Below are 26,183 nucleotides of genomic sequence, written 5' to 3' on the forward strand. Positions count from 1 at the left end.
GTGGCACCATCATAGGATGCTACCTTTCCAACAAGTCAGTTCCTCAAATTTCTGCCCTGCTAGAGCTGCCCCGGTCAACTCTAAGCGCTGTTATTGTGAAGTGAAAACGTATAGCGTAGAAATCGTCTGTCCCAGGTTGCAACACTCACTACCGAGTTCCAAACTGCCTCTGGAAGCAACGTCAGCACAAGAACTGTTCGTCRGGAGCTTCATGAAATGGGTTTCCATGGCCGAGCAGCCTTAGATCACCATGCGCAATGCCAAGCGTCGGCTGGAGGGGTGTAAAGCTTGCAGCCATTGGACTCTAGAGCAGTGGAAACGCGTTCTCTGGAGTGATGAATCACGCTTCCCCATCTGGCAGTACGACGGACGAATCTGGGTTTGGCGGATGCCAGGGGAACGCTACCTGCCCCAATGTATAGTGCCAACTGTAAAGTTTGGTGGAAGAGGAATAGTGGTCTGGGGCTGTTTTTCATGGTTCAGGCTAGGCCTCTTAGTTCCAGTGAATGGAAATCTTAACGCTGCAGCATACAATGACATTCTAGACGATTATGTGCTTCTAACTTTGTGGCAACAGTTTGGGGAAGGCCCTTTCCTGTTTCAGCATGACAAAGACCCCGTGCACAAAGCAAGGTCCATACAGAAATGGTTTGTTGAAATCAGTGTGAAATAACTTGACTGTTCTGCACAGAGCCCTGACTTCAACCCCATCGAACACCTTTGGGATGAATTGGAATGCCGACTGCGAGCCAGGCCTAATCTCCCAACATCAGTGCCGACCTCGCTAATGCTCTGTGCCTGAATGGAAGCAAGTCCTAGCAGCAGAGTGGAGGCTGTTATAGCAGCAAAGGGCAGACCAACTCCATATTAATGCCCATGTTTTTGAATGAGATGTAGTGTATTATATTCTACTGAAGGGTTTAGTTTGCATGTAGTCTGGCTTCAGGTTGTATATGTCAGTGATGTAATACTGAAGTAGTCTAAACATCAACTGAATATTAGGCTATGGGTCAAATCTATACACTGTTGGCTACATTGGAATGCCTGTTGAGTGTGTAGAGACGGGCGCGACTCCCTCTTGTGGCGTCGCAGTTATTATGCGACGCCTCACTTAATCCACTTGCTAAGGAGGAGCGCAGGGCTCAGATGCTGGGGTCCTAGGCAGGCTGCGACTCTGTGGTTTGGTTTGGACTTCTCACTAAAAGAATGCCGCCAGTGGAATAGAATCGGACCATCCGGTGCTATTGAGCTACAAAAATATATTTACTGATACTTCATTTGAGATTTTCTGACATTTTTACTACCTCAAAGAACTCCAAGAAAATCCATGGCTGGAGCAGTCTTCAGTTTAAAAAAAAAGAAGGAATAGTTGATCCTGCATTTTCAGACAGAGGGATGGTGCTGTTATTGCGCATCAGTTTTATTTTTGTTGGGGGAAAAAATACGCATTTAATAGATGAACCAATCGAGATACCCCTGGAGCTTTTTATAAATTGAAGACAATTCACATGTGTGAGAAGAATGTTCCATTTCATCTCGTTTTCTTTTGATATTGGAAACAAACAACACTGAACAAAAACATTATGAACACCACTTTGTTTTGCCTTGGAATCCAACTATAAAGTTTTCTTTATGGAGTTTCAAAATGACATATTCTAATTTGATGAACGAAAGCAATGATGGAATATATTTTGAAAAAGCTCTCAACGAATCTTTCCTGGAGCAAATGTTATTCACAGACAACAGCACCAACTCCACCCGCTGCACCAACATCACACTGGACCCCCAGGTCATTGCAGTCGGGGTCTTTCTATCCATGTTCATATTGGTGGCTATCGTTGGGAACATTTTGGTTATCCTCTCGGTGCTGTGCAATAGACACTTACAGACCGTAACGAACTTCTTTATAGTCAACCTGGCCATAGCGGACTTGCTATTGAGCATTATTGTGCTTCCTTTCTCCGCGTCTTTGGAAGTGCTGGGATGCTGGGTGTTCGGCCGGGTCTTCTGCAACATCTGGGCAGCGGTGGATGTTCTCTGCTGCACCGCGTCCATCCTCAGCCTCTGTGTCATCTCCATAGACAGGTACATCGGGGTCAAACACTGCCTCAAATACCCCACCATCATGACGGAGAAGAAAGCCGCCGTCATTCTGGTGTTGGTCTGGGTCTCCTCCATGGTCATTTCCATAGGACCGCTGCTGGGATGGAAGGAACCGCCGCCGACGGACGAGAGCGTCTGCAGCATCACGGAAGAACCGGGCTATGCCCTCTTCTCCTCGCTCTTTTCCTTCTACCTCCCGCTTATGGTCATCCTAGTGATGTATTTCAGGGTCTACGTGGTGGCCAGGAGGACTACCAAGAGTTTAGAAGCGGGGGTCAAACGGGAAAGAAATAAGTCGATAGAAGTGGTGCTTAGGATACACTGTCGGAGCATGCTGGAGGATACTTCCAAGAGTAAAAACCACCCGTTCCGGAGTTCGCTGTCCGTGCGCTTGATGAAGTTCTCCCGGGAGAAGAAGGCTGCCAAAACGCTGGCGATTGTCGTCGGGATGTTCATCCTGTGTTGGCTACCGTTTTTCTTTGTTTTACCGCTGGGTAAGTGTTGGTTTGATTATCAACATTTCAATTGCAATTTATTGAGGCTATTGGTTCTGTGTTTTTTTTTTATACCATATGTAAAATATGTGTCCCAGAATTTGTAAATATGTGTTTGCGCTCGCGTGTGTATTCAGTAGGATTCTCTGTAATGATTGACGAGTGTGCACTTCACTGCGGTCAGGATGTAGCCTATCCAACGGTGTCCATATTACTCAAATACGATTCAATTACTTTAAAGTTATATCTTGTTCACTGTGATTATGTTTACATATTGGAGTGCACTATTTAGAATATGAAACGTTAAACAAGGATGTTTAAAATTCCTCCAAGTGCATAATTATTATGAGAAGGTTGCGGGCAGCGTGCAAACTGCCAATGCAATACACTCTTTTGATATCTGGAATTGTGAGGTTTTGGTTTTTATTTGTTGCCCCTATTGTAAATGTACGGACATGACCACTATTGTCTCTGGAAGATAAACGTAGCAGACTGAGCAAATTTACAATTACTCACAATTACGCACGACATATGCTCTGTAATACCGTACTTAAACCAATCATGAACAGTTCATCAAACATAACTACAAGTCCGAAATTCCATATGCCTATATACATGTGCAATTCATCGATTTATTGTTTGCAGTCCATAGACATAAAATATCCTTCAACGGCGTCATCAGTTGCGCCCTACTGTTTTGTAGCAGTATGTTGAAGAGCAAAAACAAGCCATTGTAATTCTGTCCTGACATAAAAGTGCACTCAAGAAAAACTATTTTATTTTTCATAGTGATTAAGGAGTCACATTAAAATATACAATATGCCTCACCAACATTAGACAACTATACAGAAAAAGTAAAATTGCTTAAATAAGTAAATGAAATCAATGATGATGAACTGATAGCTGACACAGACATGGTGGCGTGGCAGGAAGATTGGCATGTCATGAACCAAGCGGTTGTGAGGACACGTTGAATCATAATTACTGTATAAATGAACGTGCGCCATTTAATAAACTAAATTGAAAACATGTCATGTTAAAAGCAGTGTGTAATCAGTTGCACAGCCCTTGTTAGTTAAGATTCCCAAAGTAGTCTTTTCTAGTTGAATGAAGGTATGAGTTGAGCAAACGTCATTTTAAATTGACCGAATGTTTGACAAAGTTTTCTCAAGTTGGAGCTTGGTTTGGACCAACTACATTTTTTGTTGTTCAGGTAACACTTGAACAGAAAACTTGAGTAAACAGAAAAAAGGCTGTGTAACCAGTTACTTAATAATAATTAACAACAGCTCAATAGAAAAGGGAGTCGAAAGGGAGTAGAAGGTGTAAAAACACAACACATAGATACACAACACAATACATGATACAGATAATCAAACAGCAATAAAAAACAATGTGTAACAGTAAGTGCTAGAACCTTTGGCTGATGATGATTTGAGAAACAAACAGGTGACTGCTCACAGAGCAGCAGACGGTCAATAAAAGGCGAATGAATAGAAAGGTGCTTTAATGGTGAAATGGGGTCGGGTGTAGAGACTAGAGGGATAACAGGAGGGAATCAAATGCCACTAATTATGTCAGGTAATAGGTTTTAGAAGGAACGTCAATGGGAAAGACTGGGGCATAGCGGAGCCATTAAGGGTAACATCCCACTGGGCAAAAACTAGTTGAATCAACATTGTTTCCACGTAATTTCAACCCCACAAAATGATGTGATGACATTGAATCAACATGGAAAACTGATTGGATCAACTTAGGAGCATTTCATCTTTTTTTTCACCCAAATTTGTACCGAAATCCAATGACATGGTGACATTTTTTGTTGAATTCACATTAGTTGAGAACTGAGTGGCACAGTGGTATAAAGGCACTGCGTCTCAATGCAAGAGGTGTCACTACAGTCCCTGGTTCAAATCCAGGCTGTATCACATCTGGCCGCGATTAGGAGTCCCGGTCGAAGCTGCGCACAATTGGCCCAGAGTCGACTGGGGTAGGCCGTCATTGTAAATACAAATGTGTTCTTAACTGACTGGCCTAATTAAATGAAGGTACAAATTTAACAATTACATTTAAAAAAAATCTATACTAGATGTTGATCTGGCGTCTCTGCCCAGTGTGATGTCAAATAAGAAAGACACACACATTGTACACACCAATGGCGGTCAGTGCCATGTAAGATGAGGTAGGACACACCTTTCTTTTCATGAGCATGGCCTTATTTCTCTTACAGCATATTGGATGGCTGTCATTCACATTCCATTCACCCAGTTCAATGTAACATTGATAGGTTTAGGTTACTACATGATACTCAAATTTTCCCTATACCCATCATGAGGTTGCTCCAACCTAGCCTAGGAATGAAAGTTTACAACGTAGGTGCACACTGGTTGAGAGAACATTTTAAGGTGACAGAAAGTGACACATGGACAGACAGTGACACATTCAATACTGCGTTGCACACTTGCCTGCATCTAGCTGATCTAGGGTGTAATCATTAGTCCAACAGTTGCAAACATAGAGTTTCTATTGGACAAATTCAGGAAAGTTTGTCCTTGTTTCGTTCTGTTTGCTTCTGTTTAAGAAACGTTTTCAACTGAATTCTGCTGACTGAATACACCCCTGATCACACGTAAACACACTTCCCTTTCATAGCAGCCACGTTGTATTCCTTCTCGCATCTCTGCGCTCTCCTCTTCTTACCTTTTCACTTCGCGTGTGGACTTCAATCCACAACACACTGGCAAAGTCTAAGACATTAAAATGCCTAAAAGCATCTAGACATTATCTCACATATCTTTTAGACTAACATTTAGTTTTCAACGTCGGAAATTTGTATGAACCTTGCTGTCTGTCTATGACATTTGCAACATTGTTTCAATATTCTCGATCTCCAGCTGTCCCATAGTAATGAACGTGTCAGGAGTCAGGACGAGACAGACAGGCAGGCAGCGTTTCTCAGCCAGTCAAAATCATGAATCAGCCGGCATAGTTTTTATGGATATACAGTGCATTCGGAAAGTATTCAGACCACACTTTTTCCACATTTTGTAATGCCTTATTCTAAAATTGATTAAATAGTGTTTTCCCCTCATCAATCTACACACATGGGGAGCGTCGCTGCCCATCCAATAAAAGTAACAAGTAGTTAAAGAGCAGTTGTCGGTGATCAGGCCTACCGCTGTTGTGTCATCGGCAAACTTAATGATGGTGTTGGAGTCTTGCCTGGCCGTGCAGTCATGAGTGAACAGGGAGTACAGGAGGGGGCTGAGCATGCACCTCTGAGGGGCCCACGTGTTGAGGATCAGCGTGGCGGATGTGTTGTTACCTACCCTTATCAACTGGGGGCGGCCCGTCAGGAAGTCCAGGATCCAGTTGCAGAGGGAGGTGTTTAGTCCCAGGGTCCTTTGCTTATTGATGAGCTTTGAGCGCACTATGGTGTTGAACGCTGAGCTGTAGTCAATGAATAGAATTCTCACGTAGGTGTTCCTTTTGTCCATGTGGGAAAGGGCAGTGTAGAGTGCAATTCAATAGAGACTGCATCATCTGTGGATCTGTTGGGGCGGTATGCAAATTGGAGTGGGTCTAGGGTTTCTGGGATAATGGTGTTGATGTGAGCCATGTCCAGCCTTTCAAAGCACTTCATGGCTACAGACGTAGGTGCTACGGGTCGGAAGTCATTTAGGCAGGTTACCTTAGTGTTCTTTGGCACAGGCACTGTGGTGGTCTGCTTAAAACATGTTGGTATTACAGACTCGGACAGGGAGAGGTTGAAAATGTCAGTGAAGACACTTGCTAGTTGGTCAGCACATGCTCTGAGTACACATTCTGGTAATCCGTCTGGCCCTGCGGCCTTGTCTTAAGGTCTTACTCACAGCGGCTGCGGAGAGCGTTATCACACAGTCTTCCGGTACAGCTGGTGCTTTCATGCATGTTTCAGTGTTATTTGCCTCGAAGCGAGGATAGAAGTAGTTTAGCTTGTCCGGTAGGCTCGTGTCACTGGACAGCTCTCGGCTGTGCTTCCATTTGTAGTCTGTAATGGTTTGCAGGCCCTGCCACATCCGACGAGCGTCAGAGCCGATGGAGTACGACTCGATCTTAGCCCTGTATTGACGCTTTGCCTGTTTGATGGTTCGTCGGAGGGCATAGTGGGATTTCTTATAAGCTTCCGGGTTAGAGTCCCGCTCCTTTAAAGCGGAAGCTCTAGCCTTTATGTCATTCGTTCTCTGATCCTTTGATTGGGTGGAAAACATGTCAGTTCATGCTGCAAGAGCTCTGATAGGTTAGAGGATGTCCTCCGGAAGTTGTCATAATTACTGTGTAAGTCTATGGAAGGTGGTGAGAACCATGAGCCTCCTAGGTTTTGAATTGAAGTCAATGTACCCAGAAGAGGCCAGAAACTAGCTGTCCTCCGGCTACACCATGGTGCTACTGTACTGAGTGCAGTTGAGGCTACTGTACAGCTGCATTGCAAAACAGTGTATTTTCATAAATTATTTGATGTGTTCCACCCAGCGCTCAATTTTTTGGCCTCAGTTCTAAACTTTTAACAACTGAACAATAGAACAAACGGACTGTGCCCCCAAGACAGACAAAAGATTTTAGAGACGGGTCATTTTAATAGCAATATTCTGGCAAGCATTGCTTTTGGAACAATGGAGGAGTTTAGTCAGGCACCATATAGTTTAGAGAGGGAGGCATCTTTTAGAGGACAGCTACTAACTTTGCAATGGGGCTTTCTTTAATGGGAAATCCTTTTCGCACCACAGGTGTTAGGTTTAGCCAGAAAAGTGTGTTTAAAACCATTTGGAATTTCCGTGTCAATGGACCATTGTTTGTAACATTCTTCTCATGTAGAGCAAGCCACCACAGCCTTGTTTTGTATAAGCCTACACATAACATACTATGCCTACTAATCAACTTGAGTTCCTTAGATTTCAATTCCTCCAATCCCCGGAATGTTATTGTGCATACTTTGCTGTTGGTTGGCTGATAGCATCTGTTGGCTCGGCCCCCAGCCAGCACGCTCTGCTACTTGTGCCAGGCTAGCTGTGCCCCCCCCAGCACCAGCCTTCCAACCTCCCAGCCTCTCAGTCCTCTAGCCCTCCAACTTCCAGTCCCTCAGTCCCCAGCTCCCCAACCCTGATTCGATTACTTTTAAGTTATATATCTCTTTCCCTGTGCTTATGTTTACGTATTCCAAGAGCACTATTTAGAAAGTGAAATACTAAACAAGGATGTTTAAATTTCATCGGCACCAAAGAGAGTCTATTAAGAGAGATGGGTAACTCTAATTGCGGTATTCAGGCCGCTGACCCCAGGAACTAAACGGTCCACTGCCATTAGGACGGCTGTAATTGAGCTTCATTAGAGTGGGGGGTTTGCCCCCCCCCCCCTTCCTCACACACCCAACAGCCAGGATGGGGGGAAGAAAAAGGATGAGGGGGAAGGGAGGAGGTAAAGATGGCACCATTCCACACGTACAATACCCCTCTCGTTCTTTTGTTCTCGCCCCCCCTTCTCTCTCAAAACCTGCCTTTCCTCTCTGCCTTTCCTCTCCATGTCTCTGAGCTAGCCTTTGCATGCAATGGCTTGGTAGAATGAAGTGAGAAACAGGGCTTGGTAACCTCTTGATAGTGCACAGAGCGAGGAAGGCAACGACCAAGACAGGGCGCAACAATAAATCCACAATAAGCAACCACTGAAGGCATTGTCATYATCTTAGGCTAAAGAAATGTGGCTCTGATGATGCTCGTGACTCAATTTCTGTGGCTCCAGTCCCCATGACACATCTATTTGTGTTGGAACACAAGCTTTTAGCATTTGTCCGAACACACAAACGCACACGCAAACGCAAACGCAAACGCACACGTACACACRTACAAACACACACACACACACACAGCCTTAAATAGTTACCAAAATCTTTCAAATGTCATCATCTCACCACTCAAATGTAGAGCGACCCTCCAATTCTAGGAATGCAGAGCAGTTCAAAAGAGATAATGTTTAACACTTCTTCTACGAGCCTTATCGCTGTAGGAATGTCAGCGTTAATGTGGTGGAGAAACTGCGACAGACTGACAGCAAGAGAAAAAAATGTAATACAGTCAGCCCAACGTTTGACCTTTTCCTATAAACCAAATGTCAGTGCTGTCCATAGGTCTAATCTAAAACTGAGGAAATATCAACTGTGTGTGCTGTTAAAGTCGAGGAACAAAACAAACAAGACATTTTGAGGCCAAATGTTTCTACCTTAAGGAGATAAACTAGTCATATACTATATGCAGTATCCAATGTGTACAGTGGTCCAAAAACCTTGATAAAGGATACACATGACAAACATTAGTAATACAACTCTAACCATATTCTGTAGATATCCAAACTCAATACTTTTACAAACTGAACAGACACGTTGTACGTAATCTGAAACTGCGGTTACGTATCGGTTCTGATTGTTACAAAGGCATCTGATGATGGCCTCAGCACCACTATCAAAATGTTATTGAGGACACTGATGTTGTAAGGAAGGAGGCCTTTGACTCCAAGCAAAACGAGACTACTGTAGGGATTCGTCCCAAATGACACCGCATTTCCTACATAGTGCACTACTTTGACCAGAGACATATGGGTCAAACGTAGTACGCTATATAGGGAATAGGGTGCAATTTGGGACACACCCCATGACTAATATGTTGTTGTGCTTTTTCCCCATGATGCCACTGAGAATATCCCCATACCCGTGTTGGGGGAGAGGCGGGAGGGGGCAAGGGAAGCTCTGCTTTGCCAAAGRAAATAATTAGCTCAGGAAAAACAGGCCTGCCCGATATTATCTTTGAGGGGATTTATTTTATTTCACATTCTTGATAGGTCTTGAGAATACTTTGGCCAATAGCGAGAGGGGCTTTGCCATTTGTTTCTCTCATCATCTATTTGAAAGAAGACAGATTGTGAGGGCTTGTCCAATTTAGCAGGTTGTGTCCACCAATAGACTACCTCTGTAAGCATAGTTTTACCCTTCCCCCTTGGCTATATACTGTATATAGTGATCAATGTTGGTCTAATTTTCCATGGTTTTTCCTTTTCCCCAATGTTGGTCCAATTTTCAACCTGCTGTAGGCCTATCAGATACAAAAACAATTATTCTTACATACATTTTTTTTGTACAGCCAAATTTTTTGTACGGATACACTTAGAGGATATCTGTCCGTTTGTACAGAGAAGGATGCTTCCTAGCACTTCTAAACACTTTTGCAATCAAGTCCTTTCTCTGTTGCACCGATCCGTTCACTCTGATTCATAATGGGCCACTATTGCCAGAAACCATCCGAGTGAAAAGAGAATGTTGAATCAGGGTGTGTCCTACTATGTCCTCCTGTGCTTTTCTCAGCCACATCTCTATAGGACATCCAAAGTCATTAGTCTGGACCAGGCATCTTATAACTCACCTTTAACACAACCTAAGGCAGACTTAAAGGGATCCTTCATCCATATGACGAAATAACACGTTGGTTTCCGTACCCTATTTAAGCGGTCTATGGACATGGAGTGCTGTGTTACCTTGTTCATAGGCTACTTACAGGGGTAAGAAAAACAATGTCATGTTTTGGGGGGGTTGAACTATACCTGTAATGCTCTCTTGAAAACGTATACCCTATAAAGGCTTACAAGAAAGTGTAAGTAAATACAGGAAGTTAGTGAGATATACATGGCAGGAGGCTCAATCAAGCTAGTCGTCTTGACTACTTTCTTATGTCATTCTCGTTGGTACAAAAAGTTTTAAAAAGTGTTGATAGGGGATAGAATGCGGTTGGACCATCAGATAATTGGCATATATATTACTCTTACTGAGTTTCCACGTGGGTGAGGATGTTGGAAATGTAACCAAAGCCTATTGGATGATAACTTTTTACTTTTTACTAGGACAGAGAAAGGTATACCTGAATTTATTCGACTTAACATAGGTACAGCAAATACGCTTTGACTTTGAAAAGGCTTTTGATAAAGTGTAGACATTGTTATTGTTCTAAATGACTATTGTAGCTGGAAATGTACAATTCTTTATGGAATATCTACATAGGCGTACAAAGGCCCATTATCAGCAACCATCACTCCTGTGTTCCAATGGCACGTTCTGTTAGCTAATYCAAGTTTATCAATTTAAAAGGCTAATTGATCATTAGAAAACCCTTTTACAATTATGTTAGCACAGCTGAAAATAGTTGTCCTGATTAAAGAAGCAATAAAACTGGCCTTCTTTAGACTATTTGAGTATCTGGAGCATCAGCATTTGTGGGTTCGATTACAGGCTCAAAATGACCAGAAACAAATAACTTTCTTCTGAAACTCGTCAGTCTATTCTTGTTCTGAGAAATGAAGGCTTTTCCATGAGAGAAATTGCCAAGAAACTGAAAATCTTGTACAACACTGTGTACTACTCCCTTCCCAGAACAGCGCAAACTGGCTCTAACCAGAATAGAAAGAGGAGTGGGAGGCCCCGGTGCACAACTGAGCAAGAGGACAAGTACATTAGAGTGTCTAGTATGAGAAACAGACGCCTCACAAGTCCTCAACTGGCAGCTTCATTAAATAGTACCTGCAAAACACCAGTCACAACGTCAATAGTGAAGAGGTGACTTCGGGATGCTGGCCTTCTAGGCAGAGTTGCAAAGAAAAAGCCATATCTCAGACTGGCCAATAAAAAGAAAACGTTAAGMTTGGCAAAAGAATACACATACTGGACAGAGGTAGATTGGAAAAAAGTGTTATGGACAGACAAATCTAAGTTTGAGGTGTTCGGATCACAAAGAAGAACATTCATGAGACGCAGAAAAAATTAAGATGCTAAAGGAGTTTCTTGACACCATCTGTCAAGCATGGTGGAGGCAATGTGATGGTCTGGGTGTGCTTTGGTGGTGGTAAAGTGGGAGATGTGTACAGGGTAAAGGGGATCTTGAAGAAGGAAGGCTATCACTCCATTTTGCAACGCCATGCCATACCCTGTRGACGGTGCTTAATTGGAGCCAATTTCCACCTACAGKACAATGACCCAAAGCACAGCTCCAAACTATGCAATAACTATTTAGGGAAGATGCAGTCAGCTGGTATTCTGTCTATAATGGAGTGGCCAGCACAGTCACCGGATCTCAAACTATTGAGCTGTTGTGGGAGCAGCTTGACCTTATGGTATGTAAGAAGTGCCCATCAAGCCAATCTAACTTGTGGGAGGTGCTTCAGTAAGCATGGGGTGAAATCACTTCAGATTACCTCAACAAATTGACAACTAGAATGCCAAATGTCTGCAAGGCTGCAATTGCTGCAAATGGAGGATTATTTGACGAAARCAAAGTTTGAAGGACACAATTATTCTTTCAATTAAAAATCATTATTTATAATCTTGACAACATCTTGACGATATTTCCTATTAATTTTGTGCAACTCATTTCATGCATGTTTTCATGGAAAACAAGGACATTTCTAAGTGACCCCAAACTTTTGAATGGTGGTGTAAATGCCTGGAACATTTCAATTTCGGATAATCTCTTATAAAATGGGTTAAAATCATGTATAGTAACCCTAGGTGTAAAATTGTAAATAATGGCTATTTCTCATAAAGTTTAAAACTGTCAAGAGGAGTAAAACAAGGTTGTCCACTATTGGCATATTTATTTTTTATGGCCATCGAAATGTTAGCTATTACAATCAGATCCAACAATAATATCAACGGATTTAGAAATACAGGGCTTAAAAACAAAGGTATCATTGTATGCTGATGGTTCATGTACTCTTTTAAATACACAATTTGGATCCCTCCACAGCCTCATTGAGGATCTATTTAATTGTTCTAACTTCTCTGGATTACCAAATTATGAGAAGTGTTATGTATTATTATGTATTGGATCACAAAAAAATACAACTTTTACATTGCCATGTAGTTTACCAATAAAATGGTCTGATGGTGATGTGGATATACCCGGTATACATATCCCAAAATAAATAAATWATCTCACTCCAATACATTTTAATAGAAAGTTAGCAAAAATAGATAAGATATTGCTACCATGGAAAGGTAAATACCTTTATATGTGTGTAAAAATCACCCTGATTAACTTTTTAGTCATATCCCAGTTTACCTATTTGCTTATGGTCTTGCCTAAAACTAGCAGTTTTTTAAAATAATATGAGAAATAAATATTCAATTTTATTTGGAATGGCAAGCCAGACAAAATTATTTATATAATGAATATGAATTCGGAGGGCAGAAATGATAAAATATTACAGAATTAGACCTCTCACTAAAGGCTTCAGTCATACCAAAGTTATACTTAAAACCCAAACTGGTTCTCTAGCAAATTAGTAAGAATGTCTCACCCTATGTTCAAGAAAGGCCTTTTTCCCTTTATTCAGATTACAACCTCTCACTCTCAGTTATTTGGAAAGGAATTTATCTCCCAAATATTGCTATTTTTAAACAAGACATAGAAAGTTGGTTGCAATTTCAATTTAATCCACCAGAAAAGACAGAACAAATACTACAACAAATATTGTGGTTAAACTCAAATATACTAATTGAAAAAAAAGTTATAAAAAAAAAGATACATAATCTTCATAAATTCTATCATAAATAGGACTGGTGGAGTTATGTCCGGACGACTGTGTGATCATGCTCTTCGTAGCCGATGTGAGTAAGACCTTTAAAACCTCTACAGGATCGGTCCCCCTGCGGGATGGTTGAGCTAACGTAGGCTAATGTGATTAGCATGAGGTTGTAGATAACAAGAACATTTCCCAGGACATAGACCTATCTGATATGGGCAGAAAGCTTAAATTCTTGTTAATCTAACTGCACTGTCCAATTTACAGTAGCTATTACAGTGAAAGAATACCATGCTATTGTTTGAGGAGAGTGCACAGTTATGAACTTGAAAATGTATTAAACAGGTCAACATTCACAAGGCCGCAGGGCCAGACGCATTAACAGGATGTGTACTCCGAGCATGCGCTGACCAACTGGCAAGAGTCTTCACTGACATTTTCAACCTCTCCCTGTCTGAGTCTGGAATACCTACATGTTTCAAGCAGACCACCACAGTCCCTGTGCGCAAAAACACTAAGGTAACCTAGCTAAATGACTACCGACCCGTAGCACTCACATCTGTAGCCATGAAGTGCTTTGAAAGGCTGGTCATGGCCCACATCAACACCATTATCCCAGTAACCCTAGACCCACTCCAATTTGCATACCGCCCCAACAGATCCACAGATGAATTCATCTCTATTGCACTCCACACTGCCCTTTGCCACCTGGACAAAAGGAACACCTATGTGAGAATTCTATTCATTGACTACATCTCAGCGTTCAACACCATAGCTAAGGACCCTGGGACTAAACATCTCCCTCTGGCACATGGTGTATGAACTGATACACAAAACGACGCCGGATTCAAAACTTAGAATTGTTCAATTTAAATTATTGTACAAAATTCTTGCAACCAATAGAATGTTATTTATATGGGGATACAATCTTCCCAGCTCTGCAGATTTTGCTGCGAAGAGGCAGAATCATTAGATCATTTGTTTTAGTACTGTCCATACGTAGCTTGTTTTTTGGTCACAGGATGAGGAATGGCTGAAGAATTGCAACATTTACCTGGAGCTAACCCTGCAGATAGCACTACTGGGCTTTCTGAAAAGTCATAGTCAATCGATCAATAACATAGGAATACTTTTAACAAAATAAAATATTTTCAATTTACATTCTCTAGAGAAATGAGAATAGAAAGGTTCAGAACTTTTTGTGAAACATCACAGCACAGTTGAAAAATATATGGCAAATATAAATCCAATATGGATGGTGTTAAGAGATAGATGGTAGGGGTTGAATGGAGCTGAAGGTTGGGACAACTAATAACAACAAGATAACTAATATAAAACATACTGTGCCCGTAAAACGTATATAGGTTAAGAACTTTTTTGAAAGAGCACAGTTTGAAAGATATGGCAAATAGAAATCAAACCGGATGGACATCAGAMATAGAATGGGAGAGGTTGAGGGTAGAGGAAGGAAAGGTGTAAAAACAAACAAAGTAGAACTATTGTAAAATAGACTTTATCCATAAAATGTATATAGTATGTATAAGCTGGAAATACATGTCTAAGCGTTGTTGTTCACTAGGGGTGGTAGGGTTGGAAGGTAATAAAGGAAATATATATTTTTTTAAAGATGTAAATATATGTATGTACTGTATATGTATATATATGCATGAATGTATGTGTAAATGTATGTATGTATGTATGTATGTATATGTATTTATATGTATGTATGTATGTGTAAATGTATGTATGTATGTGTAAATGTATGTATGTATGTATGTATGTATGTATGTATGTATGTATGTATGTATGTATGTATGTATGTATGTATGTATGTATGTATGTATATTTGCAAAAAAATATATTGGGGATTGGAAGTGATGCAGACAATTACATTGATGGAAGCTACAATCTATCYGCAATATTAAAGCTGATCTACCCCCTAAAAAAAAAACAGCATTGTATTCAAAGTATCTAAGTATCATATGGCCCAGCCAGATCCATCAGCCAGACCTGTAGGTGACTCACCCCTAGTGAGTGGCGCCTGTCAAAGCTTGCACAACACTCACACAACACTCATTACACTGTTGCACAGTCCTTTGTAGCCCTCTCCACTCAAGGTTTCAATTACAAAGCATAGATTCATAGAAAAATGACCTTTACCTTGAGTGTCGTCTTCAATAAAGCAATCCTCTCCCCCAACACTACACCACAGTTGATTGACAGGTCAATAATTTGCATATTAGAACTGTCTGACATGCAGAATAGTATCCGGTAACACTTAACTTAAAGCCTGCCGTTATAATGATTTATAACTTTTTATAAGCATGTACTGTATGAGCCATTATAAGTCTTACAATGCATTATAACTGTATCATAATGCATTATATCTGCTGCTTCTAAGTATTACAGAGATTCTCCTGGAAGTAGGAATATTACAGTCAAAAGTTTGGACACACCTAGAAACCAGATATTGTCACGTTCGTTTGTTAAATGAGTGGACCAAGGCACAGCGTGCATAGAGTTCCACATGTTTATTAGATAAAACTCACAGAAAACAATAAAGCCCAAAACGAAACGTGAAACTAATGTAGTGCTCGCAGGCAACTAGACACAGACAAGATCCCACAAAARCCCAGTGGGAAAAGGCTGCCTAAATATGATCCCCAATCAGAGACAACGATAGACAGCTGCCTCTGATTGGGAACCATACCAGGCCAACATAGAAATGAAAAAACTAGACTACCCACCCTAGTCACACCCTGACCTAACCAAAATAGAGAATAAAAAGGATCTCTAAGGTCAGGGCGTGACAAATATTGTACAATCCAGGTGTGCAAAGCTCTACCAAAGCTGATTCTAATATGTATTGACTCAGGGGTGTGAATACTTATGTAAATGAGATATTTCTATATTTCATTTTGAATAAATGTGCTAAAATTTCKAAAAACTTGTTTTCACTTTGTCATTACGGGGTATTGTGTGTAGATGGGCAAAAAAATTATAATATTTAATCAATTTTGAATTCAGATTGTAAGACAAAATGTGCAATTAATCAAGGAGTATGACTACTTTCTGAAGGCACTGTAGGGCTGGGACTCTGTGAACTCTTTTAAACTGTCACGACTGAACTTTTCAAAACCATATCCTCACAAAAGACTAAAACAAAACATCCTATCGACAGAGAAGCTCCCCATAAAAGAGACTCCACGATCTCCTAAAAGCAGCTAAAGTACTATAAAGTAGTTCATCATCTCCCGCTGCTGATGTGGTCATGGCAACAGCGGCGATGTGTCAAGGCAACAAGCCAAATCAACCCAGGCACTTCCTAAGTAGCATATGACTTGTGACTACAATCGGAAGTCATCGCTCAAAGTTGTCATTTTGCCAATTAGAATCAATACACAACTACTTTTTCCATGATGCGTTGTGTCTGATAGTTCATTTTAATGCTGTGTTGATGTGTTGAACCAGTCACCAGTGAAGCCTTTAGGGAAGAACAGGAACAAAGGGACATAAAGCTCTCCTTCTGGCAGATGTAAATTGGCGTGACTCATTCTTGAAACACGATTCCTAGCTCCACACCAGATGAAAGTCAATCTCAAACTGGGCAGATGAGGGCAGACTAGGGGAAGGAGGGTATAGAGTTGTTTATATGATATACATACCCCCTGCGGCAAAGTTAGAAGTGTGTGCATGTGAGTGTGAATAATGCATCTGTGTGTGCCGTATACACAACAGACCTGGGTCTGAAATTGTTTCAAATACTTTTGAACGTTCTCTTGAATCTGCCTGGAGTGCCAGATGGGCACACTTTAGGGAMTATTTCATTGGTTCCGTTGCGCCAGGCAAGCTCAATAACAGCAAGTAATAGATTTGAAAGATTTGAAATAGTCTTCGAACTCTTGTATATTTCCCCAAAACGGCTGTACTGTATACAGCTGTACTGTATATTCCCCAAAACGGCTGTACTGTATACAACACACTGAGAGTTTTATCTTTGTTTCATCATCAGCCTTCTACATAAAGTACACAACACTAACAACGAGGAAAAACACAGCAAGCCTCAAACAATGAACCACCAGTTAGTTTCACATCTGTCTACATCACCCACCTAATGATACCGTGGCTTCCTGTGGGGCCCCTGTAGGGCCCTCTCTAACAACAGTACAGTAGTAGCCTAATGGGCCTCATACATCCAACAACAGTACAGTAGTCTATAATGGTGTCATCAGTCAGATCCCACACAGGGGGTCACAAGGGGTCTTCTGGTTCTTTCAAGGAATATTTATTGTACAGTAATGCCCCAAACATCCTGCTCGGTGGCGGTGGATTCCTCCTAGCAACAGTAGCACACCAATTACCCATTGCACACAAGCACATGCAAACACACCAATTACCCATTGCACACACACACACACACACACACACACCCATCTTGTCCAATGGAACGCGCTTTCATCTCAGAGACCTGATTACCCCCAAATTAGCGCCATACTGGCCAAGAGAGGGGGCCTGTTGTGACCCTATGTCAGGTTGTTAAAGCTACTCCAGTGGGTGACGATGGGTGATAATAACCTCTCCTCTCCTCCCTCACTGCGCTACCTCCCTTCCTCTCTACTTGCAAGTGTCCCTCTCTTTCGTTATTTATCGCTTTGCTACTGATATAGTGCCTGTGAAGCCGGAGCAACTCTGACAATTTCACACTTGCGTCTGAGGGTGTGTGTTTTCCTCACAAGGATAGTAAAACAAGGAACACTTGGACAACATTTCACCAGTCCCCACAAGTAAAAAGGCTATTTTAGGCTTAGGGGTTAGGTTTAGGGTTATATTTAGGGTTAGAGTCGGGGGTAAAAGTAACGCGGTATGGTCCGGTACAGCGTCCCGGCAAAATAAATAGTGTGGGTACGCCGTACTGGTAAAACACAATTTAACAATGGCGCCGGAGAAGAAGGCTGACGTTTTACGTGTCCCCGACCGATTGTGTTTTTTTGTTTGTTTATTTGCGTTGTTTGTAACTTCTTTTGTAACTTATTTTGTACATAATTTTGCTGCTACTTATAACCGAAAATAACTTCTGGACATCAGGACTGCGATAACTCACCATGGATTGGCAGAATCCTTTTTGTCCTTTAACGGGTCTGATGAGTAGGACGCGAATGATATACTGCTTTCTTGGRAACAGGCCCAGATCCCCGTGATTTACGTGAAGAGGAGGCGGAGAAAAAGGGGCCAGAGGGCGGGCTGCCTTCTGAGAATTTGTAGGCGATCGCTTAAACCCCCACTTCCTTCCATTCTGCTAGCAAACGCGCAATCTTTGGAGACTAAAATCGATGACCTACACGGAAGATTAAACTACCAAAGTGACATTCAAAACTGTAATATGTTATACTTCACGGAGTCGTGGCTGAACGAMAACAATATCAACATACCAGTGGGCTGATTATATGCTGTACCGGCAGGATAGAACAGYGGCTTCTGGTAAGACAAGGGGTGGCGGACTATGTATTTTTGTAAATAACAGCTTGTGCACGATATCTAAGGAAGTCTCAAGCTATTGCTCGCCTGAGGTAGAGTATCTCATGATAAGCTGTAGATCACACTATCTACCTAGAGAGTTTTCATCTTTATTTTTCGTAGCTGTTTACATACCACCACCAGTCAGAAGCTGGCACTAAGACAGCATTGAATGAGTTGTATTCCGCCMTAAGCAAACAAGAAAACGCTCACCCAGAGGCGGCACTCCTAGTAGCCAGGGACTTTAATGCAGGGAAATTGAAATCCGTTTTACCAAATTTCTATCAACATGTTAAATGTGCAACCAGAGAGGAAAAAAACTCTGGACTACCTTTACTCCACACACAGAGATGCATACAAAGCTCTCCCTCACCCTCCATTTGGCAAATTTGACTATAATTCAATACTCCTGATTCCTGCTTACAAGCTAAAATTTAAGCATGAAGCACCAGTGACAAGATCAATAAAAAAAAGTGGTCAGATGAAGCAGATGCTAAGCTACAGACTGTTTTGCTAGCACAGACTGGAATATGTTCCGGGATTCTTCCGATTGCATTGTGGAGTACACCACATCAGTCATTGGCTTCATCAATAAGTGCATTGATGACGTCGTCCCCACAGTGACCACACGTACATGTCCCAACCAAAAGCCATGGATTACAGGCAACATCTGCACTGAGCTAGAGGCTAGAGCTGTCACTTTCAAGGAGCGGGTCTCTATCCCAGAAGCTTATAAGAAATTCCGCTATGCCCTCGGACGAACCATCAAACAGGCAAAGCGTCTATACAGGACTAAGATCGAATTGTACTACACCGGCTCTGACGCTCGTCGAATGTGGCAGGGCTTGCAAACCATTACAGACTACAAAGGAATCACATCCGAGAGCTGCTCAGTGACACAAGACTACCAGACGAGCTAAACTACTTATATGCTCACTTCGAGGCAAATAACTCTGAAACATGCATGAAAGCACCAGCTGTTGCGGAAGGCTGTGTGATCACGCTCTTCGCAGCCGATGTCAGTAAGACCTTCAAACAGGTCAAAATTCACAAGGCCGCTGGGCCAGACGGATTACCAGGAAGTGTACTGCGAGCATGTGCTGACCAACTGGCAAGTGTCTTCACAGACATTTTCAGCCTCTCCCTGTCCGAGTCTGTAATACCTACATGTTTTAAGCAGACCACCATAGTGCCTGTGCACAAGAACACTAAGGTAACCTGCCTAAATGACTATGCTAACTGGTTGCATCACTGCCTGGTATGGCAACTGCTCGGCTTCCGACCGCAAGGCACTACAGAGGGACGTGCGAACATCTTACTACATCACTGGGGCCAAGCTTCCTGCCATCCAGAACCTATATACCAGGCGGTGTCAGAGGAAGGCCCTAAAAATTGTCAAAGACTCAAGCCATCCTAGTCATAGACTGTTCTCTCTGCTACTGCACGGCAAGTGGTACCGGAGCACCAAGTCTAGGTCCAAGAGGCTTCAAAACAGCATCTACCCCCAAGCCATAAGACTCCTGAACATCTAATTAAATGGCTACCCAGATATTTGCATTGACCCCCCCCCTCCCCCCTGTATTTTACGTCGCTGCTACACTCTGTTGTTATCATCTATGCAAAGTCACTTTAATAATTCTACCTACATGTACATAGTACCTCAACTAACCGGTGCCCCTGCACATTGACTCTGTACTTGTACCCTCCTGTATATAGTCTCGCTATTGTTATTTTACTGCTGCTCTTTAATTACTTGTTACTTTTATTTCTTATTCTTATCTGTATTTTTTTTTAACTGCATTGTTGGTTAGGGGCTCGTGAGTAAGCATTTCACTGTAAGGTCACAATAATGAAATCAAAATGACAAGAAAACCGTAGGCTATTACGCCAATGTACTTGGAACGTGGTTTGACGGGAACACTGAAATTTCGCCAAGGCAGGGACGAGTGGCCGAGACCAAGGCGAGCGCGGAGAGCAGTGGACTGTAAATTCTGGCCTAATGACAATCGCCAAATGTCATTACACYTCTTGGTGTTTTGTGTAGCCGATGTCTCTTTCCATTAACCACTGTTTATGAGGCTGGAAATATGTTGCGAGTGGATGATCGTGCATGGGTAGCCTAGTAAAGGAGCCATTTGAAGTGATTATTTGACAATCATATGAAACCACGACTGGTTGTGTTTATGCCACAATAAAAGGTAATACATGTTGACGAGGCCCACAGAGATCCTTTTGAATTAATAGGGATTCTATATGAAATTATATGATTCGGAGTATTAAAAAAAAAAMATGCAAGTGTGTGCACATATAGGAGGTCCCATTCCGCAAAGAAATAAATTCAACTTTCACCCCTGGTTAGGGTTAGAACTAGGGTTAGGGGTTAGGTTTAGAGTTAGGAGTTAAGGTTAGGGGTTTGGGGTTAAGGTTTAAAGGACATTTTAACCCCCGCAACATCAACATATGTTAAAATGGGGCGTTTCTATGTTTTGTAGTAAAAAAAGATAGAGGGAGACAAGTGTTTCCATATGTTGATGTTGGGGTGGTGCTGGAGATGACGAATAGGAAATAAAAAAAATTGAAATTTCCCTTTAAGGTTAAGCGTTAGAGTTTGGTTCAGGGTTAGGGGTTAGGGAAAATTGGACTTTGAATGGGAATCAATTGTTTGGTSCCCACAAGGATTGTAAAAACAAACGTGTGTGTGTGTGTGTGTGTCCGTGTGTGCGTGTGTGCCACGTCAGCTCCAATCTAAACTAAACTGCCCACAGGTCCCTAAGGAGAGGGCTCAAGCCAGGGCAAGGAGAGATGAGGGAAAGGAGGGCTGGTCAACACCGTGGCGGAGATGAGATGAGATTAGGGATGTGGGGGCTGTACAAAGCATTCCTCTCCACTGAAACATCACTACCAAGAGAGTTTTCATCTATATTCTTCGTAGCTGTCTATTTAACACCACAAACCGATGCTGGCACCAAGACMGCAGTCAACCAGCTGTATAAGGCCAAAAGTAAACAAGAAAATGCAGTTCCAGAAGCGGCGTTCCTAGTAGCCGGGGACTTTAATGCAGGAAAACTTTAATCTGTTTTACCTCATTTCTACCAGCATGTTACATGTGCAACCAGAGGGAAACAATCTAGACCACCTTGACTCCACACACAGAGATGCATACAAAGCTCCCCCCACCATTTGGCAAATCTGACCATAATTATATCCTCCTGATTCCTGCTTAGAAGGGAAAACTAAAGCAGGAAGTACCAGTGACCCGCCCAATACGGAAGTGGTCAGATGACACGGATCCTACAGGACTGTTTTGCTAGCACAGACTGGAATATGTTCCGAGATTTATCCAATGGTGAGATTTATCTGGCTTCATCAATAAGTGCATAGATAATGTCATCCCCACAGTGACCATATGTACGTATGCCAACCAGAAGCCATGGATTACAAGCAACATCTGCACCGAGCTAAAGGCTAGAATTGTCGCTTTCAAGGAGCAGGACACTAATCCGGACGCCTGTAAGAGMTCTTGCTATGCCCTCTGACAAACCATCAAACAGGCAAAGCGTCAATACAGGACTAAGATTGTATCCTACTACACCAGCTCTGATGCATGTCGGATGTGGCAGGTCTTGCAACCTATTACGGATTACAAAGGGAAACCCAGCCGCAAACTGCCCAGTGACACGAGCCTACCAGACGAGCTAAATGCCTTCTATGCTAGCTTCGAGGCAAGCAACATTGAAGCATGCATGACAGTACCAGCTGTTCCAGACAACTGTGTGATCACGCTCTCCGTAGCCATTGTGAGTAAGACCTTTAAACAGATCAAGGGGCGTGTACTCAGAGCATACCCGGACCAACTGGCAAGTGTCGTCACAGACATTTTCAACCTCTCCCTGACCTAGTCTGTAATACCAACATGTTTCAAGCAGACAATACGGATTAGTGTCCCGCTCCTTGAAAGTGGCAGCTCTAGCCTTTAGCTCAGTGTAGATTTTGCCTGTAAACCATGGCTTCTGTTTGGGATATGTACGTACGGTCACTATGGGGGACGACGTTGTCGATGCACTTATTAATGAAGTCAGTGATTTATGTGGTAAACTGTTTAATCMCGGAACATATTCCACTCTGTGCTAGCTAAACAGTCTTCCAGCTTAGCATCCACTTCATTGTAAGCAGAAATCAGGAGGATAGAGTTATGGTCAGCTTTGCCAAATGGAGGACGATGGAGAGCTTTGTATGCATTTCTGTGTGTGGAATAAAGGTAATCTAGAGCATTTCCCCTCWAGTAGCACAGGTGACATGCTGGGGAAAATTAGGTAAAACAGTTTTTCAGATTCCCTGCATTAAAATCACTGGCCCTATACAGCTGTTTATGGCCCTATACAGCTGTTTATGGCCCTATACAGCTTGTTGAGTGCAGTCCTTGTGCCAGTATTGGTTTGAGGTAGTAAATAGACAGCTACGACAAATATAGACGAAAACTCACAAGGTAAATCGTTTGGTCTGCAGCTTATTATGAAGTATTCTCACTCAAGTGAGCAAAACCTAGAGACTTTCTTAACATTAGAGATTGCGCACCAGCTGTTGTTAACAAAGAAACACACACCTCCCCCTTAACCTTACCCTAAGAAGCTGCCGTTCGGTCTTGACGATGCATAGAAAAACCAGCTAGATGTCTCATTTCAGGCCAATTCTTGTCTTACACACAAAAAGTCAAAGTTTAAAAATGAAGAGAGATGAAAATGTCTAGCACATAAGTTATCTTAAAGATTATCACAGATCCTAACGCCTCTCTCCTCTGTCCCCTCCCAGGTTCCTTCTTCCCGGCACTGAAGCCATCTGACATGGTCTTTAAGGTCATCTTCTGGCTGGGCTACTTCAACAGCTGCATTAACCCTGTCATCTACCCGTGCTCCAGCAAAGAGTTCCAGCGCGCCTTCACCCGCCTCCTCCGCTGCCAGTGCCACCGCCGCCGCCGGGTCCTGCGGCGCTTCTACAACCAGCGCTGGCGCACGGCCGTCAAGGGCCACCACCACCAGGGCATAGGTGGCAGGGAAATGGATACGATGGGTGTCGGCAATGCCAGGGTGACAGACTGCCGACCGGGTTACACCATCAACCACGAGTCGTGCGGGAGCTCGCACTACCACAAGGGTACTAAAGGACCTTCGCTGAGTTTTAAAGGGTGGAGCCTGTTCCCGCCGCTACAAAAGTCATCGTTCCAGCTCAAAGAGAAGATGAACAATCTGTCCAATAAGATTAAGGGAGGTCCGGGCGGGAAGGGAGGCGTCACGGCCCCCGCCCTGGCGAGGACTGAGATAGACACGGTTTCCATGGGGATTTACAACGAGGTCGCCGAGCAGAGCTGCTATCAGATCTATGACCTCACAGAGTGCTACGGCCTGAAGGAGACAGACATCTAGATTCTTGAGGGACAGACAAAGGGATTGGCTAATATGGATGGCTACTGTCATTCAATTGCTTAACCTTCTTCAATGACATTTGCAGTGACGCTGCAAGTGAAAGCGCTTGATGGTTGCCATTGGGGTGTCAACATGGGGAATAACCAATATAATTCGGCCTTAAAACACCTAGATGGGATTTGCCGTTGCAAACCAGAAAGAGGTAAAAGGAAAAGGAAAGTGCTCTTTTCCACTTGCGCCATGGAATGGAATGCGGAAATTCCACAAAATGTAAGATCGGAACATGGGGTTATCACGGGAACATTTGACCAGCAAACAAACAGGACTGAAAGAACATTTGTCTGCAGAGAGTTGTTTGGACATCGATCAAAGGGTTGAGTTCATTTTGTCTGGAAATGGCGCACTTTGATCCAAGCACAAATTGCTCCAAAATATGATACCAAACCTTAATGATTGTATCGTGTTTGTTTCATTTTGTTGGATGGAGATTGAAGTGAAGTGGAATGAAACATTATTTCTTGGAGCTGCGTTAAAAAGATAAACGCAGAACAATAAGTGGGTATGGAAAAGTCACTTTCTGGACAGGTGGCAAGATGTCAAACTGACTTCTCAATGACAGGCTGGGCTCATCAGCAGCCGGTCACTGTGTCCTTTGAGCATTCTCACTCTCAACTCCAAACAGCTCAACCCCTACAACCAGCAGCAACACGGAGACACTATGAACCTCCATTCTACCATATAACCTACAGACAAACACCCCTTTTCTAGGGTATCAGACCATCCAGCTCAACTTAACACAATGCAGCTGGGAACAGATGTGTGTTGTCTGAACAGAGCAAACACATAGAACAAAGTGAAAGCCACTGACTTGAATGACGAAACCATTGCACAGGACAATTTCGGGATGATATGGGTAAACATAGGGTAGTGTATTGGTAATTATAATTGCAGCTGATTATTTTGCTAAGTGAATGAGTGGAGTGAACTGTGATGAACTGACATGAGCAGACCTCTGTGAAACAGCATTATAAAAGTGATGGGTCACGTTCAGACTGAAAACAATGTTTGGACCAGTTGAGTAAGTATCGTGGTGTATGTACCTTAACTGCATTCAGAGCCAGAGAGAAGAGAGGTCATTTATCTTTTGAAAGGACAAGGGATTGACAGAATCAAAGCCTGGAACCCATTGATTACACTATCTGTCTGTTMTTTGCATTGCCAAAAAGACACTTTTGTTTGTATTTACTGATGGTTCAATGACGTCTGTCAATGTCAAGCAAAATAAAAATGGAAAAAAAGACCACTTTTTTTTATTTTATGTCAGTTCTGGAGGGTGGCCATGGTCGGTGCAGGGTTTTGTTCCAGCCTAACGATTCAACTGAGGAACTAGCGAAACCTTAAACCTTAACTGACTGTATCAGGTACATTGTACGGTAGCTAGGTTTGGACAAACTACACAAGACCAGTAGTGGCGAATCTTGGTGGGGCAAAAAAAACWATGTGGGATGCATGCCAGCCAAGCCACTAACAACACATCACAACACTAAACAATACATGAATTGCACTATAACAGTGACAAACGGTGCCCACAAACTGTTAGGGCCTACATAAAGCTGTCCCAACGGCAGAGTCCCAACACCTTACCACCTCTACACCTGGCTTTCAGCGGAGCCTTGTCTGGCAGCGAAACAGATCATTCAGCCTCATTTACTGCCTTTTAAAAAAACATATGATATGGCTGACTTGCTTAAACAAATGTGGTTTTTACTGACAATTGAGATGTGTAAACTATGGCATAAGGGGACGACAAGCGGATAAGAGGCAGTCAGTGATTTCCATTAAGACATTAATGAGCGAGCAACGACGGACGTAGTCAATATAACTATTTGTTCAGCACYTTTGAAATGTACAGCGACAGAATTCAGAACATGGGCCGTTCTTACTGTGTACTCCCTGTACAACAAGTCAGAACTGTAGGATAAATAAATGGGGCATATAAACAGACAATGAAAGCTCTTACAATATTTGATGATTACATTTCACTAAAAACAGGTTATGG

The 26,183-nt window shown here is 42.5% G+C and overlaps 1 protein-coding gene across 1 annotated transcript; it reads left to right on the forward strand.

Moving 5' to 3' along the window:
- Positions 1-1,137: 1,137 nt before the first annotated feature.
- Positions 1,138-25,427, forward strand: LOC111964345 (alpha-1A adrenergic receptor-like). The gene is made up of 2 exons (XM_023988212.2): positions 1,138-2,597; positions 23,514-25,427. Exons 1-2 carry the CDS (start codon positions 1,646-1,648, stop codon positions 24,122-24,124), a joined length of 1,563 nt encoding a protein of 520 aa, XP_023843980.1. The 5' UTR covers positions 1,138-1,645; the 3' UTR covers positions 24,125-25,427.
- Positions 25,428-26,183: the final 756 nt, after the last annotated feature.

Source organism: Salvelinus sp. IW2-2015, linkage group LG1 (genome assembly GCF_002910315.2).
Source record: "Salvelinus sp. IW2-2015 linkage group LG1, ASM291031v2, whole genome shotgun sequence".
NCBI lineage: Eukaryota > Metazoa > Chordata > Actinopteri > Salmoniformes > Salmonidae > Salvelinus > Salvelinus sp. IW2-2015.

Coding starts and splice junctions, on each gene's coding strand:
- LOC111964345 (XM_023988212.2), top strand. CDS start 1,646: ATGACATATTCTAATTTGATGAACGAAAGCAATGATGGAATATATTTT. Junction 2,598..23,513: donor TTTCTTTGTTTTACCGCTGG/GTAAGTGTTGGT, acceptor GTCCCCTCCCAG/GTTCCTTCTTCCCGGCACTG.